Source organism: Ascaphus truei, chromosome 10 (genome assembly GCF_040206685.1).
Source record: "Ascaphus truei isolate aAscTru1 chromosome 10, aAscTru1.hap1, whole genome shotgun sequence".
Taxonomy (NCBI): domain Eukaryota; kingdom Metazoa; phylum Chordata; class Amphibia; order Anura; family Ascaphidae; genus Ascaphus; species Ascaphus truei.
In genome coordinates, this window is record NC_134492.1 from 61,786,658 (window position 1) to 61,809,964 (window position 23,307).

At 48.7% G+C, this 23,307-nt stretch overlaps 1 protein-coding gene across 1 annotated transcript in view; it reads right to left on the reverse strand.

Annotated features, from left to right (window-relative positions):
* Nucleotides 1-20,691: 20,691 nt before the first annotated feature.
* The window catches only part of KIF14 (kinesin family member 14), a 245,239-nt gene continuing 242,623 nt past the window's right edge, over nt 20,692-23,307 (reverse strand). Inside the window, exon 31 of the mRNA XM_075617062.1 lies at nt 20,692-23,003. Coding sequence (XP_075473177.1) covers nt 22,702-23,003 — 302 coding nt within the window. The 3' untranslated portion in view covers nt 20,692-22,701. The remainder of the gene's footprint in view (nt 23,004-23,307) is intronic.

A 23,307-nucleotide genomic window follows, 5' to 3' on the forward strand; every position in this document is an offset into this window, starting at 1 on the left:
GAGAGGTATGAGCAGCGGGATGTTAGGGTGTATAGGGAGAGGTATTAGCAGCGGGGTGTTAGGGTGTATAGGGAGAGGCATTAGCAGCGGGATGTTGGGGTGTATAGGGAGAGATATTAGCAGCAGGATGTTAGGTTGTATAGGGAGAGGTATTAGCAGCAGGGTGTTAGGGTGTATAGGGAGAGATATTAGCAGCAGGATGTTAGGGTGTATAGGGAGAGATATTAGCAGCAGGATGTTAGGTTGTATAGGGAGAGGTATTAGCAGCAGGGTGTTAGGGTGTATAGGGAGAGATATTAGCAGCAGGATGTTAGGGTGTATAGGGAGAGATATTAGCAGCAGGATGTTAGGGTGTATAGGGAGAGGTATTAGCAGCGGGGTGTTAGGGTGTATAGGGAGAGGTATTAGCAGCGGGATGTTAGGGTGTATAGGGAGAGGTATTAGCAGCGGGATGTTAGGGTGTATAGGGAGAGGTATTAGCAGCGGGATGTTAGGGTGTATAGGGAGAGGTATTAGCAGCGGGATGTTAGGGTGTATAGGGAGAGGTATTAGCAGCGGGATGTTAGGGTGTATACGGAGAGATATTAGCAGCGGGATGTTAGGGTGTATAGGGAGAGGTATTAGCAGCGGGGTGTTAGGGTGTATAGGGAGAGGTATTAGCAGCGGGGTGTTAGGGTGTATAGGGAGAGGTAATAGCAGCAGGATGTTAGGGTGTATAGGGAGAGATATTAGCAGCGGGATGTTGGGGTGTATAGGGAGAGGTATTAGCAGCGAGATGTTAGGGTGTATAGGGAGAGATATTAGCAGCAGGGTGTTAGGGTGTATAGGGAGAGGTATTAGCAGCGGGGTGTTAGGGTGTATAGGGAGAGGTATTAGCAGCGGGGTGTTAGGGTGTATAGGGAGAGGTATTAGCAGCGGGGTGTTAGGGTTTATAGGGAGAGGTAATAGCAGCGGGATGTTAGGGTGTATAGGGAGAGGTATTAGCAGCAGGATGTTAGGGTTTATAGGGAGAGGTAATAGCAGCAGGATGTTAGGGTATATAGGGAGAGGTATTAGCAGCGGGGTGTTAGGGTGTATAGGGAGAGATATTAGCAGCGAGATGTTAGGGTGTATAGGGAGAGATATTAGCAGCGGGATGTTGGGGTGTATAGGGAGAGTTATTAGCAGCAGGATGTTAGGGTGTATAGGGAGAGGTATTAGCAGCGGGATGTTAGGGTGTATAGGGAGAGGTATTAGCAGTGGGATGTTAGGGTGTATAGGGAGAGGTATTAGCAGCGAGATGTTAGGGTGTATAGGGAGAGATATTAGCAGCGGGGTGTTAGGGTGTATAGGGAGAGGTATTAGCAGCGAGATGTTAGGGTGTATAGGGAGAGGTATTAGCAGCAGGATGTTAGGGTGTATAGGGAGAGGTATTAGCAGCGGGATGTTAGGGTGTATAGGGAGGGGTATTAGCAGCAGGATGTTAGGGTGTATAGGGAGAGGTATTAGCAGCGAGATGTTAGGGTGTATAGGGAGAGGTATTAGCAGCAGGATGTTAGGGTGTATAGGGAGAGGTATTAGCAGCGGGATGTTAGGGTGTATAGGGAGAGATATTAGCAGCGGGGTGTTAGGGTGTATAGGGAGAGGTATTAGCAGCGGGATGTTAGGGTGCATAGGGAGAGGTATTAGCAGCGGGATGTTAGGGTGTATAGGGAGAGGTATTAGCAGCGGGATGTTAGGGTGTATAGGGAGAGATATTAGCAGCGGGATGTTAGGGTGTATAGGGAGAGGTATTAGCAGCGGGATGTTAGGGTGTATAGGGAGAGGTATTAGCAGCGGGATGTTAGGGTGTATAGGGAGAGGTATTAGCAGCGGGATGTTAGGGTGTATAGGGAGAAGTATTAGCGGCAGGATGTTAGGGTGTATAGGGAGAGGTATTAGCAGCGGGATGTTAGGGTGTATAGGGAGAGGTAATAGCAGCAGGATGTTAGGGTTTATAGGGAGAGGTATTAGCGGCAGGATGTTAGGGTGTATAGGGAGAAGTATTAGCGGCAGGATGTTAGGGTGTATAGGGAGAGGTATTAGCAGCGGGATGTTAGGGTGTATAGGGAGAGGTAATAGCAGCAGGATGTTAGGGTTTATAGGGAGAGGTATTAGCGGCAGGATGTTAGGGTGTATAGGGAGAGGTATTAGCAGCAGGATGTTAGGGTGTATAGGGAGAGGTATTAGCAGCGGGATGTTGGGGTGTATAGGGAGAGGTATTAGCAGCGGGATGTTAGGGTGTATAGGGAGAGGTATTAGCAGCAGGCTGTTAGGGTGTATAGGGAGAGGTATTAGCAGTGGGATGTTAGGGTGTATAGGGAGAGGTATTAGCAGCGGGGTGTTAGGGTGTATAGGGAGTGGTATTAGCAGCGGGATGTTAGGGTGCAAAGGGAGAGGTATTAGCAGCGGGATGTTAGGGTGTATAGGGAGAGGTATTAGCAACAGGGTGTTAGGGTGTATAGGGAGAGGTATTAGAAGCGGGATGTTAGGGTGTATAGGGAGAGGTATTAGCAACAGGGTGTTAGGGTGTATAGGGAGAGGTATTAGCAGCGGGATGTTAGGGTGTATAGGGAGAGGTATTAGCAGCGGGATGTTACGGTGTATAGGGAGAGGTATTAGTAGTGGGATGTTGGGGTGTATAGGGAGAGGTATTAGCAGCGGGATGTTAGGGTGTATAAGGAGAGGTATTAGCAGCAGGGTGTTAGGGTGTATAGGGAGAGGTATTAGGAGTGGGGTGTTAGGGTGTATAGGGAGAGGTATTAGCAGCGGGGTGTTAGGGTGTATAGGGAGAGGTATTAGCGGCAGGATGTTAGGGTGTATAGGGAGAGGTATTAGCAGCAGGATGTTAGGGTGTATAGGGAGAGGTATTAGCAGCAGGGTGTTAGGGTGTATAGGGAGAGGTATTAGGAGTGGGATGTTAGGGTGTATAGGGAGAGGTAATAGCAGCAGGATGTTAGGGTTTATAGGGAGAGGTATTAGCGGCAGGATGTTAGGGTGTATAGGGAGAGGTATTAGCAGCAGGATGTTAGGGTGTATAGGGAGAGGTATTAGCAGCGGGATGTTGGGGTGTATAGGGAGAGGTATTAGCAGCGGGATGTTAGGGTGTATAGGGAGAGGTATTAGCAGCAGGCTGTTAGGGTGTATAGGGAGAGGTATTAGCAGCGGGATGTTAGGGTGTATAGGGAGAGGTAATAGCAGCAGGATGTTAGGGTTTATAGGGAGAGGTATTAGCGGCAGGATGTTAGGGTGTATAGGGAGAAGTATTAGCGGCAGGATGTTAGGGTGTATAGGGAGAGGTATTAGCAGCGGGATGTTAGGGTGTATAGGGAGAGGTAATAGCAGCAGGATGTTAGGGTTTATAGGGAGAGGTATTAGCGGCAGGATGTTAGGGTGTATAGGGAGAGGTATTAGCAGCAGGATGTTAGGGTGTATAGGGAGAGGTATTAGCAGCGGGATGTTGGGGTGTATAGGGAGAGGTATTAGCAGCGGGATGTTAGGGTGTATAGGGAGAGGTATTAGCAGCAGGCTGTTAGGGTGTATAGGGAGAGGTATTAGCAGTGGGATGTTAGGGTGTATAGGGAGAGGTATTAGCAGCGGGGTGTTAGGGTGTATAGGGAGTGGTATTAGCAGCGGGATGTTAGGGTGCAAAGGGAGAGGTATTAGCAGCGGGATGTTAGGGTGTATAGGGAGAGGTATTAGCAACAGGGTGTTAGGGTGTATAGGGAGAGGTATTAGCAGCGGGATGTTAGGGTGTATAGGGAGAGGTATTAGCAACAGGGTGTTAGGGTGTATAGGGAGAGGTATTAGCAGCGGGATGTTAGGGTGTATAGGGAGAGGTATTAGCAGCGGGATGTTACGGTGTATAGGGAGAGGTATTAGTAGTGGGATGTTGGGGTGTATAGGGAGAGGTATTAGCAGCGGGATGTTAGGGTGTATAAGGAGAGGTATTTGGAGTGGGGTGTTAGGGTGTATAGGGAGAGGTATTAGCATGGGGATGTTAGGGTGTATAGGGAGAGGTATTAGCAGCGGGATGTTAGGGTGTATAGGGAGAGGTATTAGCAGCAGGGTGTTAGGAAGTATAGGGAGAGGTATTAGCAGCGGGATGTTAGCGTGTATAGGGAGAGGTATTAGCAGCGGGATGTTAGGGTGTATAGGGACAGGTATTAGCAGCAGGATGTTGGGGTGTATAGGGAGAGGTATTAGCAGCGGGATGTTAGGGTGTATAGGGAGAGGTATTAGCAGCGGGGTGTTAGGGTGTATAGGGAGAGATATTAGCAGCGGGATGTTAGGGTGTATAGGGAGAGGTATTAGCAGCGGGATGTTAGGGTGTATAGGGAGAGGTATTAGCAGCTGGGTGTTAGGGTGTATAGGGAGAGGTATTAGCAGCGGGATGTTAGGATGTATAGGGAGAGGTATTAGCAGCGGGGTGTTAGGGTGTATAGGGAGAGGTATTAGCAGCGGAGTGTTAGGGTGTATAGGGAGAGGTATTAGCAGCGGGGTGTTAGGGTGTATAGGGAGAGATATTAGCAGCGGGATGTTAGGATGTATAGGGAGAGGTATTAGCAGCGGGATGTTAGGGTGTATAGGGAGAGGTATTAGCAGCGGGATGTTAGGATGTATAGGGAGAGGTATTAGCAGCGGGGTGTTAGGGTGTATAGGGAGAGGTATTAGCAGCGGAGTGTTAGGGTGTATAGGGAGAGGTATTAGCAGCGGGATGTTAGGGTGTATAGGGAGAGGTATTAGCAGCGGGATGTTAGGATGTATAGGGAGAGGTATTAGCAGCGGGGTGTTAGGGTGTATAGGGAGAGGTATTAGCAGCGGAGTGTTAGGGTGTATAGGGAGAGGTATTAGCAGCGGAGTGTTAGGGTGTATAGGGAGAAGTACTAACAGCGGGGTGTTATGGTGTATAGGGAGAGGTATTAGCAGCGGGATGTTAGGGTGTATAGGGAGAGGTATTAGCAGCGGGATGTTAGGGTGTATAGGGAGAGGTATTAGCAGCGGGATGTTAGGGTGTATAGGGAGAGATATTAGCAGCGGGATGTTAGGGTGTATAGGGAGGGGTATTAGCAGCGGGATGTTAGGATGTATAGGGAGAGGTATTAGCAGCAGGGTGTTAGGGTGTATAGGGAGAGGTATTAGCAGCAGGGTGTTAGGGTGTATAGGGAGAGGTATTAGCAGCAGGGTGTTAGGGTGTATAGGGAGAGGTATTAGCAGCGGGATGTTAGGGTATATAGGGAGAGGTATTAGCAGCAGGGTGTTAGGGTGTATAGGGAGAGGTATTAGCAGCAGGGTGTTAGGGTGTATAGGGAGAGGTATTAGCAGCAGGGTGTTAGGGTGTATAGGGAGAGGTATTAGCAGCGGGATGTTAGGGTGTATAGGGAGAGGTATTAGCAGCGGGATGTTAGGGTGTATAGGGAGACGTATTAGCAGCGGGATGTTAGGGTGTATAGGGAGAGGTATTAGCAGCGGGATGTTAGGGTGTATAGGGAGAAGTACTAGCAGCAGGATGTTAGGGTGTATAGGGAGAAGTACTAACAGCGGGGTGTTATGGTGTATAGGGAGAGGTATTAGCAGCAGGGTATTAGGGTATATAGGGAGAGGTATTAGCAGAGGGATGTTAGGGTGTATAGGGAGAGGTATTAGCAGCGGGATGTTAGGGTGTATAGGGAGACGTATTAGCAGCGGGATGTTAGGGTGTATAGGGAGAGGTATTAGCAGCGGGATGTTAGGGTGTATAGGGAGAAGTACTAGCAGCAGGATGTTAGGGTGTATAGGGAGAAGTACTAACAGCGGGGTGTTATGGTGTATAGGGAGAGGTATTAGCAGCAGGGTATTAGGGTATATAGGGAGAGGTATTAGCAGAGGGATGTTAGGGTGTATAGGGAGAGGTATTAGCAGCGGGATGTTAGGGTGTATAGGGAGAGGTATTAGTAGCGAGATGTTAGGGTGTATAAGAAGAGGTATTAGCAGCAGGATGTTGGGGTGTATAGGGAGGGGTATTAGCAGCGGGATGTTAGGGTATATAAGGAGAGGTATTAGCAGCAGGATGTTGGGGTTTATAGGGAGAGGTATTAGCAGCAGGATGTTAGGGTGTATAAGGAGAAGTACTAGCAGCGGGGTGTTAGGGTGTATAGGGAGAGGTATTAGCAGCAGGGTATTAGTGTATATAGGGAGAGGTATAAGCAGAGGGATGTTAGGGTGTATAGGGAGAGGTATTAGCAGCGGGATGTTAGGGTGTATAGGGAGAGGTATTAGTAGCGGGATGTTAGGGTGTATAGGGAGAGGTATTAGTAGCAGGATGTTGGGGTGTATAGGGAGAGGTATTAGCAGCGGGATGTTAGGGTGTATAGGGAGAGGTATTAGCAGCAGGATGTTGGGGTGTATAGGGAGGGGTATTAGCAGCGGGATGTTAGGGTATATAAGGAGAGGTATTAGCAGCAGGATGTTAGGGTGTATAGGGAGAGGTATTAGCAGCAGGGTGTTAGGGTGTATAGGGAGAGGTATTAGCAGCAGGGTGTTAGGGTGTATAGGGAGAGGTATTAGCAGCAGGGTGTTAGGGTGTATAGGGAGAGATATTAGCAGCGGGATGTTAGGGTGTATAGGGAGAGGTATTAGCAGCGGGATGTTAGGGTGTATAGGGAGAGGTATTTGCAGCGGGATGTTGGGGTGCATAGGGAGAGGTATTAGCAGCAGGATGTTAGGGTGTATAGGGAGAGGTATTAGCAGCGGGATGTTAGCGTGTATAGGGAGAGGTATTAGCAGCAGGATGTTAGGGTGTATAGGGAGAGGTATTAGCAGCAGGATGTTAGGGTGTATAGGGAGAGGTATTAGCAGCAGGATGTTGGGGTGCATAGGGAGAGGTATTAGCAGCAGGATGTTAGGGTGTATAGGGAGAGGTATTAGCAGCGGGATGTTAGCGTGTATAGGGAGAGGTATTAGCAGCGGGATGTTGGGGTGCATAGGGAGAGGTATTAGCAGCAGGATGTTAGGGTGTATAGGGAGAGGTATTAGCAGCAGGATGTTAGGGTGTATAGGGAGAGGTATTAGCAGCGTGGTGTTGGGGTCTATAGGGAGAGGTATTAGCAGCGGGATGTTAGGGTGTATAGGGAGAGGTATTAGCAGCAGGATGTTAGGGTGTATAGGGAGCGGTATTAGCAGCAGGATGTTAGGGTGTATAGGGAGAGGTATTAGCAGCAGGATGTTGGGGTGTATAGGGAGAGGTATTAGCAGCGGGATGTTAGGGTGTATAGGGAGAGGTATTAGCAGCGGGATGTTAAGGTGTATAGGGAGAGGTATTTGCAGCGGGATGTTGGGGTGCATAGGGAGAGGTATTAGCAGCAGGATGTTAGGGTGTATAGGGAGAGGTATTAGCAGCGGGATGTTAGGGTGTATAGGGAGAGGTATTTGCAGCGGGATGTTGGGGTGCATAGGGAGAGGTATTAGCAGCAGGGTGTTAGGGTGTATAGGGAGAGGTATTAGCAGCGGGATGTTAGCGTGTATAGGGAGAGGTATTAGCAGCAGGATGTTAGGGTGTATAGGGAGAGGTATTAGCAGCAGGATGTTAGGGTGTATAGGGAGAGGTATTAGCAGCGTGGTGTTGGGGTCTATAGGGAGAGGTATTAGCAGCAGGATGTTAGGGTGTATAGGGAGAGGTATTAGCAGCAGGATGTTAGGGTGTGTAGGGAGCGGTATTAGCAGCAGGATGTTAGGGTGTATAGGGAGAGGTATTAGCAGCAGGATGTTGGGGTTTATAGGGAGAGGTATTAGCAGCGGGATGTTAGGGTGTATAGGGAGAGGTATTAGCAGCAGGATGTTAGGGTGTATAGGGAGAGGTATTAGCAGCGGGATGTTAGGGTGTATAGGGGGAGGTATTAGCGGCAGGATGTTAGGGTGTATAGGGAGAGGTATTGGCAGCGGGATGTTAGGGTGTATAGGGAGAAGTACTAACAGCGGGGTGTTAGGGTGTATAGGGAGAAGTACTAACAGCGGGGTGTTAGGGTGTATAGGGAGAGGTATTAGCAGCAGGGTATTAGGGTATATAGGGAGAGGTATTAGCAGAGGGATGTTAGGGTGTATAGGGAGAGGTATTAGTAGTGGGATGTTAAGGTGTATAGGGAGAGGTATTAGCAGCAGGATGTTGGGGTGTATAGGGAGGGGTATTAGCAGCGGGATGTTAAGGTGTATAGGGAGAGGTATTAGCAGCAGGATGTTGGGGTGTATAGGGAGGGGTATTAGCAGCGGGATGTTAGGGTGTATAGGGAGAGGTATTAGCAGCGGGATGTTAGGGTGTATAGGGAGAGGTATTAGCAGCGGGATGTTAGGGTGTATAGGGAGAGGTATTAGCAGCAGGGTGTTAGGGTGTATAGGGAGAGGTATTAGTAGTGGGATGTTAGGGTGTATAGGGAGAGGTGTTAGCAGCAGGATGTTAGGGTGTATAGGGAGAGGTATTAGCAGCAGGATGTTAGGGTGTATAGGGAGAGGTATTAGCAGCGGGGTGTTAGGGTGTATAGGGAGAGGTATTAGCAGCAGGATGTTAGGGTGTATAGGGAGAGGTATTAGCAGCGGGATGTTAGGGTGTATAGGGAGAGGTATTAGCAGCAGGCTGTTAGGGTGTATAGGGAGAGGTATTAGGAGTGGGGTGTTAGGGTGTATAGGGAGAGGTATTAGCATGGGGATGTTAGGGTGTATAGGGAGAGGTATTAGCAGCGGGATGTTAGGGTGTATAGGGAGAGGTATTAGCAGCAGGGTGTTAGGAAGTATAGGGAGAGGTATTACCAGCGGGGTGTTAGGGTATATAGGGAGAGGTATTAGCAGTGGGATGTTAGGGTATATAGGGAGAAGTATTAGCATTGGGATGTTAGGGTGTATATGGAGAGATATTAGCATTGGGATGTTAGGGTGTATAGGGAGAGGTATTAGCAGCGGGATGTTAGGGTGTATAGGGAGAGGTATTAGCAGCGGGATGTTAGGGTGTATAGGGAGAGGTATTAGCAGCGGGATGTTAGGGTGTATAGGGAGAGGTATTAGCAGCAGGATGTTAGGATGTATAGGGAGAGGTATTAGCAGCGGGATGTTAGGGTGTATAGGGAGAGGTATTAGCAGCAGGATGTGAGGGTGTATAGTGAGAGGTATTAGCAGCGGGATGTTAGGGTGTATAGGGAGAGGTATTAGCAGCGGGATGTTAGGGTGTATAGGGAGAGGTATTAGCAGCAGGATGTTAGGGTGTATAGGGAGAGGTATTAGCAGCAGGATGTTAGGGTGTATAGGGAGAGGTATTGGCAGCGGGATGTTAGGGTGTATAGGGAGAGGTATTAGTAGCAGGATGTTGGGGTGTATAGGGAGAGGTATTAGCAGTGGGATGTTAGGGTGTATAGGGAGAGGTATTAGCAGCGGGATGTTAGGGTGTATAGGGAGAGGTATTAGCAGCAGGATGTTAGGGTGTATAGGGAGAGGTATTAGCAGCAGGATGTTAGGGTGTATAGGGAGAGGTATTAGCAGCAGGATGTTAGGGTGTATAGGGAGAGGTATTAGCAGCAGGATGTTGGGGTGTATAGGGAGAGGTATTAGCAGCGGGATGTTAGGGTGTATAGGGAGAGGTATTAGCAGCGGGATGTTAGCGTGTATAGGGAGAGGTATTAGCAGCAGGATGTTAGGGTGTATAGGGAGAGGTATTAGCAGCAGGATGTTAGCGTGTATAGGGAGAGGTATTAGCAGCAGGATGTTAGGGTGCATAGGGAGAGGTATTAGCAGCAGGATGTTGGGGTGTATAGGGAGAGGTATTAGCAGCGGGATGTTAGGGTGTATAGGGAGAGGTATTAGCAGCGGGATGTTAGCGTGTATAGGGAGAGGTATTAGCAGCAGGATGTTAGGGTGTATAGGGAGAGGTATTAGCAGCGGGATGTTAGGGTGTATAGGGAGAGGTATTAGCAGCGGGATGTTAGGGTGTATAGGGGGAGGTATTAGCAGCGGGATGTTAGGATGTATAGGGAGAGATATTAGCAGCGGGATGTTAGGGTGTATAGGGAGAGGTATTAGCAGCGGGATGTTAGGGTGTATAGGGAGAGGTATTAGCAGCGGGGTGTTAGGGTGTATAGGGAGAGGTATTAGCAGCAGGATGTTAGGGTGTATAGGGAGAGGTATTGGCAGCGGGATGTTAGGGTGTATAGGGAGAGGTATTAGCAGCAGGATGTTAGGGTGTATAGGGAGAGGTATTAGCAACAGGATGTTAGGGTGTATAGGGAGAGGTATTAGCAGCGGGATGTTAGGGTGTATAGGGAGAGGTATTAGCAGCGGGATGTTAGGTTGTATAGGGAGAGGTATTAGCAGTGGGATGTTAGGGTGTATAGGGAGAAGTACTAACAGCGGGGTGTTAGGGTGTATAGGGAGAGGTATTAGCAGCGGGATGTTAGGGTGTATAGGGAGAGGTATTAGCAGCAGGATGTTGGGATGTATAGGGAGGGGTATTAGCAGCGGGATGTTAGGGTATATAAGGAGAGGTATTAGCAGCAGGATGTTGGGTTTTATAGGGAGAGGTATTAGCAGCAGGATGTTAGGGTGTATAGGGAGAAGTACTAGCAGCGGGGTGTTAGGGTGTATAGGGAGAGGTATTAGCAGCAGGGTATTAGTGTATATAGGGAGAGGTATTAGCAGAGGGATGTTAGGGTGTATAGGGAGAGGTATTAGCAGCGGGATGTTAGGGTGTATAGGGAGAGGTATTAGTAGCGGGATGTTAGGGAGTATAGGGAGAGGTATTAGTAGCGGTATGTTGGGGTGTATAGGGAGAGGTATTAGCAGTGCGATGTTAGGGTGTATAGGGAGAGGTATTAGCAGCAGGATGTTGGGGTGTATAGGGAGGGGTATTAGCAGCGGGATGTTAAGGTGTATAGGGAGAGATATTAGCAGGAGGATGTTAGAGTGTATAGGGAGAGGTATTAGCAGCAGGGTGTTAGGGTGTATAGGGAGAGGTATTAGCAGCAGGGTGTTAGGGTGTATAGGGAGAGGTATTAGCAGCGGGATGTTAGGGTGTATAGGGAGAGGTATTAGCAGCGGGATGTTAGGGTGTATAGGGAGAGGTATTAGCAGCGGGATGTTAGGGTGTATAGGGAGAGGTATTAGCAGCAGGGTGTTAGGGTGTATAGGGAGAGGTATTAGCAGCAGGGTGTTAGGGTGTATAGGGAGAGGTATTAGCAGCAGGGTGTTAGGGTGTATGGGGAGAGGTATTAGCAGCGGGATGTTAGGGTGTATAGGAAGAGATATTAGCAGCAGGGTGTTAGGGTGTATAGGGAGAGGTATTAGCAGCGGGATGTTAGGGTGTATAGGGAGAGGTATTAGCAGCAGGATGTTAGGGTGTATAGGGAGAGGTATTAGCAGCAGGATGTTAGGGTGTATAGGGAGAGGTATTAGCAGCAGGATGTTAGGGTGTATAGGGAGAGGTATTAGCAGCAGGATGTTAGCGTGTATAGGGAGAGGTATTAGCAGCAGGATGTTAGGGTGCATAGGGAGAGGTATTAGCAGCAGGATGTTGGGGTGTATAGGGAGAGGTATTAGCAGCAGGATGTTAGGGTGTATAGGGAGAGGTATTAGCAGCGGGATGTTAGGGTGTATAGGGAGAGGTATAAGCAGCAGGGTGTTAGGGTGTATAGGGAGAGGTATTAGCAGCAGGGTGTTAGGGTGTCTAGGGAGAGGTATTAGCAGCAGGATGTTAGTGTGTATAGGGAGAAGTATTAGCAGCAGGATGTTAGGGTGTATAGAGAGAGGTATTGGCAGCGGGATGTTAGGGTGTATAGGGAGAGGTATTAGCAGCGGGGTGTTAGGGTGTATAGGGAGAGGTATTAGCAGCAGAGTGTTAGGATGTATAGGGAGAGGTATTAGCAGCGGGGTGTTAGGGTGTATAGGGAGAAGTACTAGCAGCGGGATGTTAGGGTGTATAGGGAGAAGTACTAGCAGCGGGTGTTAGGGTGTATAGGGAGAGGTATTAGCTGTAAAACTAACCTTTATTTCTTAAATCTTCTTGTTTTGGAATATTTTTCTTATAAAGCGCTGATAGTGTCTGCGTTGCTGAACCTTGGATTTTGCAGACACAATGCTCCCTTACCCATAGAGCTTACAATCTTATTTTGACACTTGAGGCACAGGGAGATAAAGTGACTTGCAGATAGTGAGATGCGGATCCAGCCTCTTCTATCTGAAACTGTTGCAATCCGTTCCCGCAAACGTCACTTCTTGCGAGTTACGGCTATAAGCCCCGGGGGAGGGGGGGGGGGGTGGGGGGGGGAGGGGGGGGGGTGGGGGGGAAGGGGGGGGAGGGGGGGGGGTAGGGGGGGAGGGGGGGGAGGGGGGGGAGTACATCGGTCACTGACAGCAAGAGTTTTGCTCCCCATAATGCTTTGCACCCACAGCAGCAAGGCAATTTGGGGCGTGATGTTGTTAGATCCGAGTGACAGATATCCCCCCATGCTGCCTGCACACACTGAGGGGCAGTTTGGGGGGATTATTAAGCGTGTGTTCGCCCCACGAGCTCAGACATCGCGCTGCCTGGGATCGAGCTGTTAGCGTTAATCTGACGAGTCGGTGAGAAGATTTATTTATTAGGGGTTCAAATATCTTCTAGCAGGGGGAGCGCAGTGTAATAAAGGTTAGGACCCGCTGTTATAGGGGATGTGAGTTGGCTGTTACACATGGTGTTATAACGAAGCAGGGAGAGGGTCCTGTGTTATATAGAGGAAACGCCAGCGTGTATTACAAAGTATCCGGCTGTTCTAGACGTTGAACAGATTTGGAAAATGAGTCTCACGTTTCCACCTGGAGACTTGTTCAGAATGAGGCCACGTATGTAGCTATATCCTGTACAGATCATGCTAAGGATTAAACTGCCACCAGCGTGAACGCACAGAGCAGCATATCACATCACCATTGTTTTGCTAACAATTAGTCCTGGGTGGATGGTGTTAGCAGAGGCGTGTAACATGTGCCAGAGCAAAGCGAAGTTATACAGCAGACACAAATAATTAAAGCAATGTACTCGTGTAACGCGAAATGGAGTTAATTACCCTCTTAAGGGGTCAGTCCCTCCTAGGGGCAAATTGTACGAATGGCAGTGACATGGTTAAGGGGTCAGTCCCTCCTAGGGGCAAAGTGTACTAATGGCAGTGACATGGTTAAGGGGTCAGTCCCTCCTAGGAGCAAAGTGTACTAATGGCAGTGACATGGTTAAGGGGTCAGTCCCTCCTAGGGGCAAAGTGTAGTAATGGCAGTGACAGGGTTAAGGGGTCAGTGTGACAGTGAGGGGGTAACCAGGCCATTAATAAAGGTATTATGCCAGGCTGAGCCATATTGGATAGTGTAGAGCAGGCCTGCACAACATGCGGCCCGCGATGAGTCCGGCCGGGCGCCAGTTTAATAAATAAATAAAAATAAAAATAAAAACTTTAAAAAAAACAAACAAAAAAACGGCGAAGATTCCCCTGCTCAACCAACCTATGCTGCTGGCAACGTGGGACGGGGTGGAAGTCACAGCCAGCTGAGCTCTTCTGTGGCTGCTCCCCCCCCCTGCTCCCAACGTGGATATGTGCAGGGGGGTGAGGTGAGGTGCAGGGGGGTGAGGTGAGATGCAGGGGGGTGAGGTGAGGTGCAGGGGGGTGAGGTGAGGTGCAGGGGGGTGAGGTGAGGTGCAGGGGGGTGAGGTGAGGTGCAGTGAGGTGAGGTGCAGTGGAGGTGAGGTGCAGTGGAGGTGAGGTGCAGTGGAGGTGAGGTGCAGTGGAGGTGAGGTGCAGTGGAGGTGAGGTGCAGTGGAGGTGAGGTGCAGTGAGGTGAGGTGCAGTGAGGTGAGGTGCAGTGAGGTGAGGTGCAGTGAGGTGAGGTGCAGTGGAGGTGATGTGCAGGAGGGGGTCATTGGAGGTGCAGGTGAGGGTCATTGGAGGTGCAGGGGGGATTGGAGGTGCAGGGGAGGGTCATTGGAGGTGCAGGGGAGGGTCATTGGAGGTGCAGGGGAGGGTCATTGGAGGTGCAGGGGAGGGTCATTGGAGGTGCAGGGGAGGGTCATTGGAGGTGCAGGGGAGGGTCATTGGAGGTGCAGGGGAGGGTCATTGGAGGTGCAGGGGGTGATTGGAGGTGCAGGGGAGGGTCATTGGAGGTGCAGGGGAGGGTCATTGGAGGTGCAGGGGGTGATTGGAGGTGCAAGGGGGGAGAATGATGTGAGGTGCAGGGGGTAGAGTGATGTGAGGTGCAGGGGGTAGAGTGATGTGAGGTGCAGGGGGGAGAGTGATGTGAGGTGCAGGGGGGGAAAGTGATGTGAGGTGCAGGGGGGGGAGAGTTATGGGAGGTGCAGGGGGGAGAGTGACGTGAGGTGCAGGGGGGGAGAAGGATGTGAGGTGCAGGAGGGGTGGGATGTGTGTGGTGTGCAGGGGGGTATTGTGTGTGATGTGGAGAGGGAGTATTATGTGTGTGGGTGAGGGGGAGAGATGGGAGGTATGAGAGATAGATGGGGAATATCGCAAAGGTTGATAGTGAGGGGTTCTGGGGGAGATATGAGGATGATGATGAGGGATGCTGGGGGAGATATGAGGATGATGATGATGAGAGGTGCTGGAGGAGAGATGATGATGATTTTACTCGTGCGTCCCAATTTTTTTTTCCTTGGAGCAGTTCGGCCCTTCTCGTTTTACGAGTTGTGCAGGCCTGGTGTAGAGTGTCAGCTCTTGAACCCATGTATGGTACCTGCAATGTATGTAATTGTATTGCAATAAAAGATGTATGTATGTTTTTACTTTTCCAGAAGTTCTACCCAGGGGAGATTCTCAGGCTATGAGTTTCAGGGGGGACTTTGCGGTAAAAGTGTTGTCAGAATGTGTCTAGATAGAATGTGTCCAGAGTTGCTGACCACCCCAAAAATGTATCTAGGTCAGATTCCCATGGACATATAGGAACATCACTCCGGTCAAAGTCTTCCCTGGAAAGCAGTTGTGCGACTCACCGCCAGGTTTCCCTGCTTCAACACAGACCAGAAAGGTAAATAGGTGTGACGGTGAGGGTGTACCCAGGCCATTAATAAAAGGTATTTGGCCCAGCTTGGTGCCCCTGAGCCATATTGGGGAACTGTGATTGCCAGCTCTTCAACCCAATCATGGCATGTAACTGCATGTATAAAAGATGTAGGTGTATTTTACTGTTCCAGGTGCGCTAACCAGTGGACATGTACAGGGCGTGAGCTTCAGGGGTAATTTTACGGTAAAATGTTGTCAGGGTGTGTTTGGGTAGAAGGGGGCCCAGTGTTGCGGGTTACAGAGGAGCTACTCAGCCCTCTAAGCTTCAAAGGATATCCAGGATATGGAGGTGTTAAACCTTTTGTTAGCAAGGAATGGGAAAGGCAGGAAACTTCAATAAGCCCTCTGGCCAGCTGTCACCCTGCCCAGCCTGAACGGCACCAGGTAAGAGGTGCAGGGTCTCATACAGTATGCTCAGCGGCCAAGGTGCAAAGTTCGCACATGCCCCTAGCAGTATGAGAAGCCCTCTGCCAAGTTTGCAAAGTATTGGCAACTCCATGATAGGGGGGGGAAGGAAATATTCCCACGGAGAATATAGGCTGTACTAGTGAGGCATAGGAATGTTAACCCTATAAGAACCTGTGCAGCCCATCAGGAAGGAGAGTCATCGTGCTGTAACAGATTCATCATGCTGTAAAAGTTTCATACCATCTAAGGATTCATGCAAGAAACATCAAAGTTGCAAGATTTTCCAGTTTCATCACAAAAGAAGCAGCTCCAGCGGAGTAAACAGCAGTGGCAAGTTGCGCTGCTGACCGAGGACTGTTTCAGGCTCTTTTTGCGAGCAACTCCCGCTGCTGGGAAATTACTCCTACAGACTTTGTTTTGGCAACATTTCGTTTTGGGAACATTTTATTTTGTTTGACCCAGTTCCAGTAAGTGTATTTTTTCATTGTAATTATAAATCAAGCTGTGTATGTACATTCTGTAAATATATCACAATTTATTTTATCTCTTGCTTTGCTCAATCAAAGGATTCGGGTATTTTGGTGTTAAAAGCTCTGGTCTACCGTGACAATGGAGCATAGGAATAGGTATATCCCGGGTACAGTCAGGGGTCCCTAGGTTAATGGGGCCCCTCCAGCATATGCCCAGATCACCAGAACCAAGTATAGAGGTTCTGAGGTGCTTCAACCATCGATAAGGTTGCAATGTTGATTTCATGTCTAAGTCCCAAATTCCTATGTGTTTAGAAAAATAACTGAGATTGAACCTAAGCATTTCAGTCAACTTTTAAAACATTTTCTTATAGGAAGGTCTAGAAGCGCTGAATCTGAACATGTGCGTCTTTTTCAGTCAAACCTAGTAAACGAGGGACATAGAATTGTGAAATATTTTTATTTTAACATTGTGTGTAATGGTAAATGTTTTATGCACTGTATATACAGTAAGCTGGGGATTGTGACGGGAGCTTTGTGACAGGCTATTAATAATACACAAAAAAAAATATATATATAACTGGGTTGAACTGGGACGAGACTTAGACATGATAAAATATAATTTATTCCTTGATAAAGGTGAACACACAAAATATACAAATAACAGGCAAAATATAGACACTTACTTAAAGATTAGGACAAGAAAGCCATCAGGATACAGGAAGGACCATTTCTTCCATAAGTCAGTTGGCATCACAGCAATACATGCAGCCCATGAATGAAGACTCATGCATGAAGACACAGGCATGAAGACATGCAGACATGAAGACATTTGAGTAAGGGCTGACTCTGACTTAAATACCATGTCAAACTCATCTCTTAACCCTAGATGCCGAAAAGGCTAGCAAAAGTCTTTGAAGCAGATTTTGGACTTGCGAAGTATCACACTTAAAATTTCAGTTCATTTGGTCCCTGGGCCCAGCATAAACAATTGGGCAATTTTGCCTTTGATCACCAGGCTATGTAAATTCTAGCAACATGTCCTTCCTGCTCATTACCATAACAGAGGGAGTTTGCAGTTTTCAGAACAGATTCCAAAATTCCATATACACTGTAAATAACGTCATAACTTCAGTTCAGTGATACTTACTGCCACGCGAGACATATTAGTACATTCCGTCACACATGACGCTCCCAATGAGACTAAATATTACCGTGTAATACTAAAATTAAGAGAGATATTAATATATGGCTCTTAGTATCTGTTAGATATCAAGTGTTTAGAATCATTAGTTGGGGCTCGGTCCTACGAATACACATATGTAATTTTTAGCACGTTCAGCCGAGGACATCTCATAATATTCTTATATTTAATAAGGTCACCCATTCTGATATCCCCTTGGTAACCGCACCCCCTGGCCCCCATCAAAAAATCCTTTGAAGCAGGGACCCCTGGGTGGTGGACATTTGTCACCTGGTGCTAAATGTCACACCCAATGTCCCAGCCTGGGTCTAGCTGTCTCTAGCAATATTCCCTTGGCCTGCAAATTAGGTATTAACATACTGTGCACCAAAAACCCCTTCTGCTTTTCACACCCAACTTCAATCAAGCCTTTTGAAGTCCAGATTTTCTGAAAAGACACCCCACAGTTGTATTTTCTTAAACTGTAGCTTATTAACCCCTTAAGCCCCAGTGTGTGTGGTGCAGACACTGGACCAGAAACAATAATTTTTTTACATGGGATTAAGCATTTGGATATTGAAGCGAGGTAAAAACACATTACTGGACCTCAGTCCAGTTAACCCCTTGCTTCCCAGGTGAGGGTAGAGGGTGGCCAATTGGGGTGTAACCCCTTTAATCCCGGGCCAAATCCTCCCCATCGTCACACCTCCCCTGCTCAAGGGGTGCCTGGTGCCCCAGCTGCCTCCCCCTGGCACTGGGATACCACTGGCGCCCTTGAAGCACTCAATAAGTCCTGAGGGGTTGGCCTGGCAAAATTGTCCTGGCCACAGTGGATAGTGAAATCTAGATCCTGTGGAGCCGGGCTCCACCGTGGCTGCCGGGCATTCTCCTTTGCCTCCCTCTGCCCCCCACCCAGGGCCTGGTGAACCCAGTCCATGGTGAAGGGGCCCCTTTGCAGACCATAGAAGATGTTGAGGTTAGGACCCCAAAAGTAACTAGTGCTACAGAGCATAAACCCATTGATACACAGAAAATATATTGTGATAATTCACTGCAAACCGGAACACATAATGTCCTTGATGCATGCTTAGAGCTTAGGCATTAACCCCTAGATGAACCACGGTAAAGCAAGGGTAAAGAGAGTTGTGTGGGGGATATCCTAGGACTCCCCCAAACCTCTGATGTACACCAAGAACAAAATAAACCAATGGTAGTGGGGCAGCTCACTTTAAAGCATGATAGTACTCACATATGTCCATGTGTATATCCGGGTCTGTGTGCTAAAGCTGAATGGAAGCAGAACGAAATCACCTTGTGCCGAGAGGGAAGATGAGTCAGCGGGCACTACGATGCAGAAAAAAATCGATGAGGCTGGACTGTGCTACAAAAAAATCCTTTATTGAGACATGGATAAAATTTGAGAGGAGGGAAGAGAACCCCTGCACCTCTAACACGTTTCACCCGCGATCGGGCTACCCCTGAAATCTGGGGGTGGTCTAACTTTGCCACAACCCCTGATACGCCCGGCCCATAGCAAGGCTGCAACAGTGGGGCTCTTAACCGAGAGTCCCCTTGCTGCTCCGCCAGGGTAATGGGGAAGTCTAGCTGCCCTACAAGCTGCCCTTCCTTCCCCTCCCCTGGTACCCCTATCTCCTGCCACCCCCCAGTCTGGCTTACCTCGCTGGTCCCCGCAGAGACCGCCGCTTTCGTTGGTCCCAATTGCAGGGGGACTGGAGTGGCCGCCGCCGGCATCATCTGGGCCGGGAAGCAACGGGTCGCCGCCGCAGCAGCGCCCGGGGTTGGCACAGGGGAAACGATGCAGGACCGGGGTCCCAGGTCTTTGTGGAGAAACACAGCTCCATTCAAACCAGGTAATAAAACCCCCTCCCGCAATCCCTGTCCCTCCCCCCACTCAGAAGGGGCTCCGGCACTTTGCCGGAATCGCGGCTCTTCTATCAAGTGTTTAGAATCATTAGTTGGGGCTCGGTCCTACGAATACACATATGTAATTTTTAGCACGTTCAGCCGAGGACATCTCATAATATTCTTATATTTAATAAGGTCACCCATTCTGATATCCCCTTGGTAACCGCACCCCCTGGCCCCCATCAAAAAATCCTTTGAAGCAGGGACCCCTGGGTGGTGGACATTTGTCACCTGGTGCTAAATGTCACACCCAATGTCCCAGCCTGGGTCTAGCTGTCTCTACCAGCAATATTCCCTTGGCCTGCAAATTAGGTATTAACATACTGTGCACCAAAAACCCCTTCTGCTTTTCACACCCAACTTCAATCAAGCCTTTTGAAGTCCAGATTTTCTGAAAAGACACCCCACAGTTGTATTTTCTTAAACTGTAGCTTATTAACCCCTTAAGCCCCAGTGTGTGTGGTGCAGACACTGGACCAGAAACAATAATTTTTTTACAGGGGATTAAGCATTTGGATATTGAAGCGAGGTAAAAACACATTACTGGACCTCAGTCCAGTTAACCCCTTGCTTCCCAGGTGAGGGTAGAGGGTGGCCAATTGGGGTGTAACCCCTTTAAACCCGGGCCAAATCCTCCCCATCGTCACAGGGATTTCCAAGTCCGTGGTTCCGAGAGACCAGCTGGCTACCAAGTTGGTACCACTAAGTCTGCTCGGCTCCCTGAGGTGAATGCCACAGCGATTGTAAAGGTGTGAAAGCCATTTGGGTGGAGGAGTTAGCCTCAAGTACCCTCGTCCTGGGCTGAATGGAAGTCATCAGACAACCTTCGCCCAGACCTCGAAACGTCTAACTCCACGGGTGGCTTCTGACTCACAGGTGGCAAAGGTGCCAAGTTGGCACATGCCCCTGTCAGATTTCGAATCCATCCTTGCCAGGCTTCAGGAGACTGGCAAGTTGCTGATTGGCTGGTAGGAATTCTCCCACGCTTGGATTGGCTAGAGTATTTCAAGAATGGGACTGAAATGCTATAAGAAAGCCAGCAGCCAATCCGGTTCTCAGATTCTAAGCGCCAAGACAGCAGCGGCAAATTTGAAACCAGCAAAAGATGCTCTGGGAGAAATAGACGTGAGCCGGCATCAGAAATTTCAAGGCAAGAAATTTTCTAAGTCCCACTTTTCGGAGCCAAATTCTGAGAAAGGAACGTAGCGGTCGCGGATGAAACTACACGTCGAAAAGAGTACCAGGACGTTTGGTACTATCTCCCGGTCAAGGGATTTGGGCAGCTCCGGAGCAGATAAAGCGGTGGCGGTTGGAACTACCTGCTGATTAGAGTTCCAGGACTTTTCGGGCGGAGTCCCGGTCAACTACAAACTTTGTTATATGGACGGTAGAAGCTATGAAAGGCTAGTTTTTCACCCAGTGTGTACATCTGTTTCAATGGAATGACAATTTATTTTACCTCCTTGTTTTGCTCAATATTATAATCCCAGTTAAAAAGGTGTAAATGCCTGATCTCCTGTGACAGTCTGTCCCTCCTAGGGACAAAGTGTACTAATGGCAGTGACATGGTTAAGGGGTCAGTCCCTCCTAGGGGCAAAGTGTACTAATGGCAGTGACATGGTTAAGGAGTCAGTCCCTCCTAGGACCAAAGTGTACTAATGGCCGTGACCTGGTTAAGGGGTTAGTCCCTCCTAGGACCAAAGTGTACTAATGGCAGTGACATTCTATAGGTTAAACAGAAGTGACTGACAAATCATTTATCGGTTATATGGGGTAATATGAGTTATAGGAGAGGTTATATGGGGTAATATGAGTTATAGGGCGAGGTTATATGGGGTACAAGGAGAAGTTATGGGGCGTGGTTAAAGGAGTTACGTTATGACATTATAATAAGGACCGAGCCTGTTTCTCCATGTGAAATAACTGAGGGACACAAACCTCCACGCGTGTATTATAACAGACTTCTCCACATGGTACATACATGCACACGCTCCGAGACACCATGCTGTGCAGACATACGTTTCAATGGCTCCACCATTGAGGTGGCTGCATGCTTCTTCTGCAGTATTACAAACCCGTGGTGGTCCACGGAATGGAACGTGGCATTTCCACATGCGTGTCACGGAAACAACCCCCCAATTCTCCCCACAGCTGCACACATCATCACGCTTTGTGACTTTTATTTGGTTTTACGTCGACGTTAACAAATGTGATAACTGAATTGCACAATATTCCCCCAAAGTGACGTCCTTAAAGCCCCAGCACCACTTAACTCGGAATACCGTCTCTAACTTTATCATTTTTTATAGGATTTCAATAGAGATGAAAGACCGACGGGACTGGTTAAGCAATAAAAACCCAAATATATTGGTGCCATCTGTTTGCGACGCGGGCATTAACCCTGTAACAGCTGGAAGTGTTTAAAAAGATACAGCCGTCCAGTCCTGCGGTGGTTAAACGGTCCGTGTGATATTTCTGTGTGATATTTCCGCGTGTCCGTGTGATATTTCTGTGTGACATTTCCGTGTGTCCGTGTGATATTTCTGTGTGATATTTCCGCGTGTCCGTGTGATATTTCTGTGTGATATTTCCGCGTGTCCGTGTGATATTTCTGTGTGATATTCCCGCGCGTCCGTGTGATATTTCCGCGTGTCCGTGTGATATTCCCGCGCGTCCGTGTGATATTCCCGCGCGTCCGTGTGATATTTCAGCGCGTCCGTGTGATATTTCAGCGCGTCCGTGTGATATTTCAGCGCGTCCGTGTGATATTTCAGCGCGTCCGTGTGATATTTCCGCGCGTCCGTGTGATATTTCCACGCGTCCGTGAGACTTACCGTGTTCATGATTCTTAGTAAAATAAATAGCGTTACTCGTGTGAAGCAGGAATGTCTATTCTTGGGAGGGACGGCTGAAAATACTAACCCTCCCCCTCTTAGGGAAAAAAAGAGAAAACTAAGCCGCACTATATATTGATGCAGAGTACCTCCACACTCTTCAAAATCTACAAAACACCTTTGCCCAGAGGCGTCACCATCTTCCATGAACGTGACGCTTCGTTATGACGCAGACGTCACAGTATACCGTGAGCATCGAGCAGGGAGACTACTCTGCACCCCCCGCGGCGGCTGTTTCATCGCGCTGTGATCTATCTGCGCACGTTTTTTAGAACCCATGCGAGTGTTTTTACCCTTTCATGTAGATAAAATAAGTGCCTTGCAATTTTGCACTATGTCTGTTCCTCTTCTTTCGAACCGGTATATGCGGTGAGGATCCTTTACTCCAAGCGGTTCCACAGCGGCTACAACCCCTTAAAGATGGAAAGATAAAGAAACCCTTACGTACATCTTACCCCAGAGAAATCTGGGAGTGGAACTTAAATCGGGGGACTGGAAATTGATTCAAAAGAAAAGACTTAAGACATATTGCACCATTTGTATATACATAGCCTTGCGCTCCCTGATCTTCTTGGGCATCGTTATGTAACATGCAATGTCTAAAACAGACGTGGCCAACCAGTCCGCAGGGGTCACCAACAGGCCAAGTTTTCAGGATATCCCTGCTTCAGCACCGGTGGCTCAATCAGTCTCAGCTTTGGCACAAGTGGCTCAACCCCCCCCCCCCCTGTCCAAGTCCCCTGCACAGTACATGACGATTACACCCATTGGATAGCAGTGGGTGAGAAAGCAAGGTGGCTTTGTGTGTTCAAGACTTGAATGTGTTTAGACAATCCTGCCCTATCCCTTGGACCCGCTCCTTTATCCGGGAAACCCCCGTGGGAAGATATGTCTCCTTGTGTCCCCTGCAAGCTCAGTTTCAGGGTCTCTGCCGCACTTCTCAGCTCAGACAGGTTAATGATTTGCGGGGCGAAGACAGACAGGTTCTTGTTGATTAGAGACGCAGAAGCTGAAATGCCGTCCAGTGCCATGAGAAGAGCGGGGCCGTCACTGCCGGACCCTGAGAGAGAGGAGAGAATGGGGTGGTGTTATATAGGGGAACTGTCCTCTTCACTGTGACACAGAGAAGGGACATACTGTATACTGTGCTGCAGGACGACACGGTGACACAGAGAAGGGACATACCCTGCAACACAGTATACAGTATGTCCCTTCTCTGTGTCACAGTGTCACTCTGCAGCACAGTATACAGTGACACTGTGACACAGAGAAGGGATATACTGTATAATGTGCTGCAGGGTATGTCCCTTCTCTGTGTCACCGTGTCACTGTGACACATACACACACAAAGATAACTTTAGCTG